Here is an 11,895-nt window from a genome sequence, read left to right on the forward strand (position 1 = left end):
GTTGGTAAAATGAGTGTTTAGAATGAGCCCTTTTTATAATTAACAAACTTAACAGTTTTAGGACTTACAAGCAACTATCGGCCTCATTAAAAGCATGAGCATGATCATGTATCATTAATTGGAGGAATAGTCATGAGTGAGTTTATATCTATCTGGGACTCAGTTTCTCTGTTTATAAAATGAAACAATGTATAATAGCCAAAAATCTTCTAAACTCTAAAATTTTCTAGAATTTGAGATCAGTTTCCTTAAGGCTCCCTTCATATCACGATTTCTCAGACTGTAGATGAAGGGATTGACCAGGGGAGTCACCACTGTGAAGATGACAGTGGCCACCGTGTCTTGGACTGAGTAGGAGGATGAAGGGCGCATATAGACCCCCAGGATTGCCCCATAGAAGAGGGACACCACAGTGAGGTGGGATCCACATGTGGACAGGGCTTTCCTTATTCCCTGAAGAGATGGAAACTTTAACACGTTAGAGAAGATATAGGCATATGAAACAATGATACATGTGAATGGTGTAATCGACATAAGCCCACCTGCAATGGATACCATCAACTCATTGATAAAGGTATCAGAACAAGACAGCTTTAGAACTGCATAGGGGTCACAGAAAAAGTGATGCACGGTATTGTTGAAACAAAAGGTGAGTCGGACCATGAGAAGAGTGTGTAGGAGAGCATGCAGGTTTGTAATGACCCAAGAGACCACCACCAGAAGGATACAGAGTTTGGGCTTCATGATCATGCTGTAGTGGAGTGGGCAACAGATGGCTACATAACGGTCATAGGCCATCACACTCAGAAGGAACCCATCCATGTTGATGAAAGTGATGAAGAAGTAGATCTGGGTCATGCATTCCACATAAGAGATAGACTTGCTTCCCAGTATGTGATTCAGCAGCATCTTGGGGGTTGTGACTGATGAAAAGCAGATGTCGATGCAGGAGAGGTTAGCCAAGAAGAAGTACATGGGGGTATGGAGATGACTGTCACAGCTGATGGCCAGGATGATGAGAATGTTCCCAATGATGGTGACCAGGTACATCCACAAGAACAGCCCAAAGAGAATCTCTTCCTGCTTTGACTGCCCAGAGAGTCCCAGGAGAAGGAATTCTGTGACCGTAGTCTGGTTGTCTCTATCCATGTCTGCAGGGGAGAAAATATCATCATAGGGTTAGATCATATGTCAACATTTGAGCAAATATATTTTGGAACCACTTTTCCATTTGGTTGAGAATTACCTAAAGCTGAATAGTCTTTTTGACACTTTACTATTACAGGTTTACAGAAAAACCCTGGTTAATTTAAGAGTGTTTAATTACCAGTGGCTATAGTTTTATTTATTCTACTCTTATTTACTGAGTACCATATACAGATACTTTCATGTATGGTATTTAGCCTCATCTAATAATTGAGATATTTTATTTCACTTAACATATAAAAGAACTGAGGCTCAGGGCAGTTAAGTGATATTTCCAAATTCATGAGACAAGTTAGATATCCAAATTAGGTGAAATGCTTTTTTCTGTATGGTCTTTTTTGATTCGCTAACCATTTATTGTAAAAACTTAACCATGTGGCAGGTTCTGTACTAAATGCTGTATTACAAACCTGCAAATGTTATCTGTGGCATTTATATTTTCCCAAATTATGGAAAATTTGTTGGTTTTGAAAGACCTAGTTGGTGGTTTGTCCCTAAAATTTTAGCTGCTTTTAAGTTGACCTAAGCATAGATCACAGCTGTTGGGAAGGCTGACCTAAGCACACTGTTCAGGTTGCTGTGTGAAACATTCATCTGATTTCTGATCGAAGAACAAAGACAGATATATTTTTGAAAGTGATACACTCATGTGTGTATATATATGTGTGTGTGTGTGTGTGTGTGTGTGTGTGTGTGTGTGTGTGTGTGTGTATAACCTTGGATGGTGAGTAATTTGTTCTGTGAGTGTTCTGCAAGACAAGCAAACATTTCTAATAAATTTTAACTTAATAAAGGAGCAATGTCTTGCAATACAAGTAGTGCGTAAAGCCAAATGTCACATGATCACAACTGAGCCAATGGTTCTTGAAATTCACTTTGATATATGAGTGCTTTGGAATATAAGCATGTTTCTGAAATGATTTATGCTCGCAAACCAAGGTTTTACTGTGTGTATATATATGTATACACACACACACACAATAATTTAGTCAGATTATTTTTGCTATTGGACAAAAGGGATTTACTGATTGGTAAAGCAAATTCATGTGGTACCTCCAGCAGATAATCCCCGCACTAAGAAATCATTATAGGGAGGGAGGAGTCAAGTAAAGCACTGTGAATGAAATGTCCCTGGAAGAATTTATGGTATTGGAATAGTGAAGGAGAGGGAGTGCATTTGTTAATCATGAGAACAAAGGCTTGAGGCAAAGGGAAGAAAGAGAGGCACGAACTGCTTTGTGATATGACTTGATGGCTAGGCCAGAGGATGTTGTAGGGAATATTCCTAGGAATTGGTTGTAGGATATATATAAAATGGAAAATCTCCATAGTGAGGTGCCTGCCACTGAGATTTCAATCCATAAAATCAAGGGAAAAGTGCTGAGACTGGAGGTTGTTTTTTACCTGGACTATTTCCCAGGACACAGGTAGGTAAAAGAGTACTAGACAGAAGCTCGAAGATACTCCAGAAGGAACCTGGTTAATGTGGACTGGAGACGTTGAGGGGTGAGGGAGACCCATCATCAAGAAGACAAGAGACTGGCTGGCCAGCAGGTGTGAATATTCTGGTCTCAAAGACAGATAGTTTCCCATAATGGAAACAGAGGAGAAGATAAAAAAGAGGGATAACAGGATATCAAATGAGATTCTTCCTGTCATCTTTGAATTGCTACAAAGGCCAAATAGTAAAACAAGCTCACAGTATCCCATGCTTCCTTGTTGTAGAGTTTCCCACTTCCAGCAATGGGAGTGTAGGTTACAGCCAAAAAAAAGAAAAAAAAAAGAATTTCCCAGTTTAAACCTTCAAATTGAGACTCCCCAGGAAACCAGCCACATTTTCGTAGTCACCCACTGAATTCCTCTTACTATGAGTGGATATAGTGGGAGGAGGTAAGGTAGAGAGTAGGGGCAGCATGGGAGGGTCTTGAATGTCTGCCAGAAGAGTCTCTGTTGTGGGGAGGAAGGGGCAGCTCTTGGCCTGAGCTTCTGGACAGGATTTTTAGGAGCCTGCAGTCACTGACCCTAGCGCCACTAACCCAAGCTCTCCTTCGTCTCCCACTGCTGCTTTTCCACGTCCTCCTTGGAAACGTGCCTGCTCAGTCCTGCAATGGGCAGCACGTCCTGAAAAGGGAAAGGCTTGTATGTGTCAAACCAGGACACATGCCCCCTTTGAACTTGGTCAGGTGCAGGGGGATTTCATGTATCTGCTTATCTGCGTGTTTGTGTGCACGTGAATCTGTTGTTGGAGGTCCCATGCCCTCACCTGCTTTTCCAGCCCTTCTTACCTGGCTGTTCTCTGCTGCTGTGAGATGTGGTCATGGTACCCCCATCTCCACTGGCTCCTTGCTTGACACTGGATGATACAAAAGTGTCAACCAGGGCTGAGGACTGAGGAATCTTTGTTGCTCTCCTAGGTCTGGTGTGGATGATTGGGAACAAACAAGCAGATCTTCCTTCCCTGGAGATTAGGACTTTCTTAGGGATCAGGGCAGAAATAGCTGCCAAGGTTGGGTGTCCCCAGGGTGGATTCCCCATAGAGACACACATTTTAAGTGTTTGTTTTTCATATTCTGTCCAGACACAAAAAATAGGAATGAGAGAGACTGGAATCTTGCTCAAATACTTGTTACACAATTTTGAAAATCACATCCTCCTTTCTTAGTCTGTTGTCTGTCTAGGAAATCAGTGACAGGAAGAGAGTGGGAGGTATGCTTTGTGATGATCAAATACATAATATACATAAACATTTAACCAATTAAGAAACTGTATGAAAAATGTAACAACCACCATAACAGAAAAAGTCAAAAGCTCTTAAAAATACAAGAAAAAATTTACTAAATTACACTTTTATTAAAATACTTTATTATGCCTTTCTCAAAACTTAATGATTCTAGTAGGCAAAAATCATGTTAATCAGAGATTTGAATTACCAAATTTAAAGTATGATCTAGTAATTTTACATAAGTATATATATTGTGCACGTATGCACAATTACACATACATAACATTTTTATATTAATTATATATAAATAATTCCCTAAACCCAGGGAATATTAACTATTATTGAATATCTTATTGGTTATAAGAAAATTTGGGCACCTGGGTGGCTCAGTCAGTTAAGTGTCCGACTTCAGCTCAGGTCATGATCTCACAGTTTGTGGGTTCAAGCCCCACGTCAGGCTCTGTGCTGACTCTCAGAGCCTGGAGCCTGCTTTGGATTCTGTGTCTCCCTCTCTCTCTGCCCCTCTCCTGCTCATTCTCTGTCTCTCTCTGTCTCTCAAAAATAAATAAACATTAAAAAATTAAAATAAAACTCTTAAAAATTTTCTGAAATCTAAACTTTGGAGACCACATTCTCTGGTCATAAAATAATAAAATTAGAACTCAACAAATATAATACAGAAAGAAAGTGAGTTTTTGCTTGATTATTTTAAATTTAAGTATACTTTATATATAGTAAAAATAATCTATTTTAGAGTACAGTTCTGCAAGGTTTTGACAAGTGCATCTAGTGTTGTGACCACCATGATAATCAAAATACCAAACAGTTTAATCATCCTTCAAAATTGCCTTGTGTCCCTTTGTAGGTAACCCCTACCCAAACTCCAGCCCCCAGCAATCATGATATAAGTATATCAATATTGCTGTTCATTTTCCTGTTAAGTAATATTTAATTGTTTTGATGTACCAGCATTTGTTAATCCATTCATTAGTTCAAGGACATTTGCACTGTTTTCTGTTTGATGGATTATGAATAAAGCCACTATAGTTGTTTGTATACAGGGTTTTCTGAACATAACTTTTTATTTTACTTAAATAGATATCTAGGAGTATTGTAGACTGAATGTTTATGTCCCCCCAATTCATATGTTGGAGCCCTAACCCCACTGTGGCTGTATTGGGGGGGGGGGGTGTGTGTCTAAGCAAGTACTTAAGGTTAAATGAGGTCACAAGAGTATAGCCCTGTTTTTTTCAAAAAATTTTTTAATGTTTATTTATTTTTGAGAGAGAGAGACAGAGTGTGAGTGGGGGAGGGGCAGAGAGAAAGGGGGACAGAGGATCCAAAGGAGGCTCCAGGCTCTGAGCTGTCAGCACAGAGCCCAACATGGGGCTCGAACCCACAAACCGTGAGATCATGACCTGAGCTGAAATCAAGAGCCGGATGCTTAACCAATTGAGCCACCCAGGCACCCCAGAGTACAGCTCTGTTCTGATAGGATTATTGTCTTAGAAAAAGAGACCCCAAAGAACTCTCTTCCTCTTTCTGCACAGAGGCACTGAGGAAAGGCCATATGAGGACAGTGGAAAGGTAGTCATGGGCAAGCCAAGAAGATGGCTCTCCCCAGACACTGAATCTGCTGGAACCTTGATCCTGAACACATAACCTCCAGATCCGTGAGGCAATAAATTCTGTTCTTTAAGCTACCCAGTCTGTGGTGTTGTGTGATGGCAGGACACCTGACTAATAAAGCAAGTGCATGTATAACTTTATAAGAAATTCCATTTTCCAAAGTAGGTGTACCATTTACATTCTCACCAGCAATGAAAGTGAGTTGCTATTGCTCTGCACATCCATGATCTTTTCAGGGTTTGGTTTTTAGCAATCTAAAGGGCATGTAGAGTGATTTCATTGCGGTTTTAATTTGCAAGTCTGAATACTAATGAGGCAGGGCATCTTCTGCCCATACATCATCTGGGGTCAAGTGGTCTATTCAAATCTCTTACCCATTTGAAAAATTGAGCTGTTTTCTTATTTTCAAATTTTCAGACTTCTTCACATATTGTGTTCATTAAGCATTTATCAGATGTAGCGTTTGCAAATATTTTCTCTGAGTTTGTGGCTCGTCTTTTCATTTTCTTAAAAGTATCTTCAAAGAGCAAACATTTTACATTTTTCTGAAGTCTGATTTATAATTTTATTTTATTTTATTTTATTTTAATTTTTTTTTCAATGTTTATTTATTTTTGGGACAGAGAGAGACAGAGCATGAACGGGGTAGGGGCAGAGAGAGAGGGAGACACAGAATCGGAAACAGGCTCCAGGCTCTGAGCCATCAGCCCAGAGCCCGACGCGGGGCTCAAACTCACGGACCGCGAGATCGTGACCTGGCTGAAGTCGGACGCTTAACCGACTGCGCCACCCAGGCGCCCCTGATTTATAATTTTAAATCACATTATGGATCATACTTATGTTGTCAGACCTACAAAATCTTTGTCTAACCTACGATCACAAAGATTTGTTCCTATGTTTTCCCCTAGAAATTTATAGTTTTTGTTTTACATTAATGTCCATTATCCATTTTGAGTTAATTTTGTGTATCATGTGAGATAAGGATCTGTTTAATTTTTTCTTTTTACTCTGTCTATCAAAATATTGCAGTTTATTAAAATATTGTAGTTTATTAAAGAGATTATCTTTTCCACATTTAATTGCTTTGGCACCTTTTTCTAAAGTCAATTTAACATAGATGAGTGGGTCTATTTCTGAGTCTATCATGTTCCATTAATGTATGTGTCTATGCTCTGGTCAAAACTATTGTAACTTGATGTTAAGTCTTGAAATCAGGTAGTGTGAATCCTTCAACTTTGTTTTTCTCAAAATCGTTCATTTGCCTTGCCATATAAATTTTACAAGCAGTTGTTAATTTCTAAAAAAATTTTTAAATAGTCCATCAAATATTTTTATTTGACTTGTGATAAATCTGTAGGGTATTTGGAGAGCAGTTGGTTTCTTTCTAATATTTAGTCTTCCAATCTGTAAACATTGTGATAGTTTCCATTTCTATGTCTTCTTTGATTTTTTTCAAAAACATTTTATAGTTTTTAGCATAGAGACTTTGCATGCACTCAGTCAGTTAAGTGGCCAACTCTTGGTTTTGGCTCAGGTCATGATCTCATGGTTCGTGGGTTCGAGCCCTGCATCAAGCTCTGCACTGACAGCCCAGAGCCTTCTTGGGATTCTCTGTCTCCCTCTCTCTCTGCCCCTCCCCTGCTCATGTTGCTCACATGCTAGCTCTCTCTGTCTCTCAAAAAAAAAAAAAAAGACTTGGCATATGTTTTAAAATTTAGACTTAAGTAGTTCATGTGTTTTGATATTCTTATAAATAATACTTTAAAAATTGTTGATTTCCAATTATTCATTGCCGAGATATAGAAATCTGATTGATTTTTATGTGTTGTATCCGATGAACTTGCTACACTGTGTTCTAGGGTTTTTTGTTTTCTTGTGAGATTTTTTTTTGTATATTTCTTGGAATTTTTTACCTGGGCAGTAATGTTATCTACCAATGGGTTAGCTTTATTTTCTTCCTTTTCAATCTGTATGTATTTTTTTCCCCTGCTTCACTGCACTGGCTAGGACTTCCAGTACAATGTTGAATAGGAGTGGTAACAGTGTATATCTTTGCCTTGTTCCCAGTCTTAGAGGGGAGAACATTTAGTCTTTAACCATGAAATGTGGTATTGGCTTTAGGCTTTGTGTAGAAGCCTGTAGCAGACTGAGGGACTTCGCTTCTATTTGGAATTCACTGAGCTACTTGGGTTTTGAATTTTGTCAAATGCTTTTTCTGCATCAACTAATAAGATCATATCATTTTTATTCCTTAGTCCATTTATATGATAGTTACATTAATTGGTCTGAGGTTCTTCTTTTCTGTAATGTATTTGTCAGGTTTGAGTATCAAAGTTACTTACGCTGGCCTGATACAATGAGTGGGAATAAGTTCCATCTTCCTGTATTTTCTGAGTTTGTAGAATACCAATATTGTTTTTTCATTCAGTGTTTGATGGAATTCACCAGCACAGCCATTTAGACATGGAGTTTTATTTTTGGAAAAGTTTAAAACAATTTTTTTAATGTTTATTCATTTTTGAAAGAGAGAGAGAGAAAGCACAAGCAGGGGAGGTTCAGAGAGAGAGGGAGACGCAGAATCCGAAACAGGCTCCAGGCTCTGAGTTGTCAGCAATTCAGATCATGATCTGAACTTAACTGACTGAGCCACGTGGGCACCCCTCTTTTTGGAAGATTTAAAAAAAATTTTTTTTAATGTTTATTTTTGACACACACAGAGAGACAGGGCGTGAGCGGGGGAGGGGCAGAGAGAGAAGGATACACAGAATCCAAAGCAGGCTCCAGGCTCTGAGCTGTCAGCACAGAGACTGACATGGGGCTCGAACTCACAGACCGTGAGATCATGACCTGAGCTGAAGTCAGACACTCAACCGACTGAGCCACCCAGGCGCCCCGTCTTTTTGGAAGATTTTTAATGAAGATTTCAATTTCTTTAATAGAAATAGAGCTGTTAATAGTTTTGTTTTATTGGATCTGTTGTGGTAAGCAATATATATATATATTGCTGGAATTTGTCCTTTTTACCTAAGCTGCTAACTTATTAGCATAGAGTTTTAATTGATATTCTTTTTTTTTTTTAACTCCTTTTTTTTTTTTTTTTTTTTAACGTTTATTTACTTTTGAGACAGAGAGAGACAGGGCATGAATGGGGGAGGGTCAGAGAGAGAGAGGGAGACACAGAATCTGAAACAGGCTCCAGGCTCTGAGCTGTCAGCACACAGCCCGACACGGGGCTCGAACTCACGAGCCGTGAGATCATGACCTGAGCCGAAGTCGAACACTTACCCGACTGAGCCACCCAGGCGCCCCTTAATTGATATTTCTTTATTTTCCTTCAAAAGTCTCCAGGATGTGTAGTTATATTAACTCTATTATTCCTTATATAATGTGTTTTCTCTCTTTTTTTAAATTTTTTTTAATGCTTTTATTTATTTTTGAGACAGAGACAGAGCATGAGCAGGGGAGGGGCAGAGAGAGGGGGAGACACAGAATCCGAAGCAGGGTCCAGGCTCTGAACTGGCAGCACAGAGCCTGACGTGGGGCCCGAACTCACGAACTGTGAGATCATGACCTGAGCTGAAGTCGGACGCTCAACCGACTGAGCCACCCAGGAGCCCTTCTCTTTTTTTTTTGTAATTAATCTTGCTAGGGTTAACAAATGCGTAATTTAACTGAACCTACTTTTGGTTTTATATTTTCTTTTCTTAGTCTGTATCTCACTGATTTCTGTTTTCGGCTTTATTATCTCCTTCATTCTAGTTCTTTTGGATATATTTTGCATTCTTTTTTGCCCCTATATTTTTAAGCTGGAAGCATGGATCATTGATTACAAACTTTACTCCTTTTTTTTCTATCGTATCATTTTAAAGTTACAAATTTCCCCCTAAACATCCCACACATTATGATACAATTTATTTTCTTTTCCTTTTTTTTACCTTGTAAAAATCCATTCTAATTTAATGACAAATTGGGAAGCAAACACATGCTCTCTTTTTTTCTAGTTTTATTTTGAAATAGTTGATATACATCACTGTATAAGTTTAAGGCATACAGCATGATGGTTTGATTTACATAATCATGAAATGATTTCCACAGTAAGTTCAGCTTGCATCAATCATGTCATATAGATACAATATAAAGATATAACTTATTTTTATTATCATCCAGTTGAAAATAGTTACTCATTTCTATTCCATTCTTTGAGAATTAATTTTTCACCAATTGGTCTTTTTTAAAAAATGCTAAAGAATATTCTTTAAGTGGAGGGGAACTAGTACCAGAAGGGAATTTGGTGCTTCTGTAATCAAAAATAAGAACAAAAATAGTAAATATCTGAGTAAATATAATAGAGAATTTCTCTACCCTTTGCTCTTTAAATGTGTATGGTGGATGAAAGCAAAAATTATAACAGTGACTCGTGATCATCAATATTAAAGACTTTTGCTCTGCAAAAGACTCTGTTAAAAGAATGGAAAGCCAGGTGCAGGTACCTATGGGGAAAATATGGACATCACACATCTAACAAAGGACTCTATCTAGGATATATACAGAACATCCAAAACTCAAAGGTAAGGCGAATTATTCCAACAAAAAATGGGCAAAGGAGTTGAACAGACATTCCACCAAAGAAGGTATGTAGATAGCAAATAAGCACATGAAAAGTTGCTTAACACCCTTAGCAATTAGAAAAATTCAAACTTAGATCCCTTTGAAATAGCATTACACACCAACACCAAATGCTTGTGAGGATGTGGTGCAACTAGACCTACATTGCAGGTGTGAATCCAAAACATTACAGCCATGATGGAAGATGGCTTGGTAATTTCTTGCAAATTCAAATATGGAGTTACGTATGACACGGGATTCTCCCTTTTAGGTATTTACCTGGAGAACAGAAACACAAAGCCTGTATGCTAATTTTTACAGTAGCTTCACCCATTCAATGGAATTCTACTCACCAATAAAAAAGGAACAAACTGGGGTGCCTGGGTGGCTCAGTTGGTTAAGCATCCGACTTCAGCTCAGGTCATGATGTCATGGTTCATGAGTTCGAGCCCCACGTTGGGCTCTGTGATGATAGCTCAGAGCCTGGAGCCTGCTTCAGTCTCTGTCTCTCTCTCTCTGCCCCTCCCATGCTCATGCTCTCTGTCTCAAAAATATATAAACATTAGAAAAAATTTTTTAAAGGAAAAAATTATGGATATATACAACAACATGGATGAATCTGTTGAATGAAAGAAAGCAAGAGTGAAAAGGTTACATATATTATAATTCCAACTATATGACATTCTGGAAAAGGCACAACTCAAGAGGTGGAGAATCAATAGTTGCCAGAGGTTAGGAGTGGAGAGAGAGTTTGTCTATAAAGGGATGGCATGTGGGAACTATTTGAGGTAGTAGAGCTGTTCTTTTATCCTACTAGTTATGGTGGTTATACAAGCCTGTAGATGTCTTACAACTCATAGAACTGTATATCAAAATGTGGCCAATTTTCCATATGCAAATTAAAAATGATAAAAATCATTATAACAAACAAAAGTAAAAACGAAAATCACCAAATACTTTGAGAGGAAGTGGTCAGTATCACTCTGGTTCCAAGCATTTGTTGTATGGGCTTGGCCAAGTTAACTTTTCTAGGACCTGGCCAAGTTAACTTCTCTAGGACCCAGTTTCCTCATAAAACAATAGGAATATTTGTAGTATCACCTCATGAGGTTGTGTGAGAGCTAAGTGAAATAATACAGAGATACTCCTTCCCATATTGGAATCACTCATTGTCAGTTGTAATTTGACTTATTATCAGTGGGCAGGATTGGTGAAACTTGAGTTGACCCATGCAGTTCTCAGTTGCCATAGATAGCCTGTTTTCAGGTTTTTCTGCTTCTGAGATCTCAAACCCAAATCAGTCTAAATGTGGATTCTTCACTTTTCACATGGAGACCATGTAGAGAGAGCAGTTGACTCTAAAAAGCCTGTGTCTAAAGTCATTCACAATTCCCAGTCCATCGTGGTGGCCAGCATCTTATAACATTGCTAGGCTCACCCTTAAGAAAATGCATCTGGGTATCACTTGGGATCAATCATCTAATTCACCCAGGCCTCAGTCTAGTTTTTATCTGTGTAAGGAGGGTCACAGGATCAGCCCTTCTTATAGGTAACAAATGAATGATTTTATGACTTATGAGTACCTGTCAGCCTCATTTTAAAGCATGATTGTGGTCACTAATTAGAGAAATAGTTATGGGTGGATTTTGCACCCATCTGGGCCTCAGTAGCCTTTGCAAAATTAAGAAATGTATAATTTCCAGTAGGCTTTTTGGCTCTAAAATTTTCTAATT

The 11,895-nt window shown here is 38.5% G+C and overlaps 1 protein-coding gene across 1 annotated transcript; it reads right to left on the reverse strand.

Moving 5' to 3' along the window:
* Window positions 1-216: 216 nt before the first annotated feature.
* LOC123601813 (olfactory receptor 1361-like) lies at window positions 217-1,149 on the reverse strand. Its single transcript, XM_045485556.1, has one exon. The coding sequence runs from the start codon at window positions 1,147-1,149 to the stop codon at window positions 217-219; it is 933 nt and encodes a 310-aa protein (XP_045341512.1).
* Window positions 1,150-11,895: the final 10,746 nt, after the last annotated feature.

The sequence above is a fragment of the Leopardus geoffroyi genome, chromosome A1 (assembly GCF_018350155.1).
Source record: "Leopardus geoffroyi isolate Oge1 chromosome A1, O.geoffroyi_Oge1_pat1.0, whole genome shotgun sequence".
Classification (NCBI taxonomy): Eukaryota; Metazoa; Chordata; class Mammalia; order Carnivora; family Felidae; genus Leopardus; species Leopardus geoffroyi.

Bases quoted from the DNA above. Each gene is read 5' to 3' on its own strand.
- LOC123601813 (XM_045485556.1), bottom strand. From the start codon at position 1,149: ATGGATAGAGACAACCAGACTACGGTCACAGAATTCCTTCTCCTGGGA.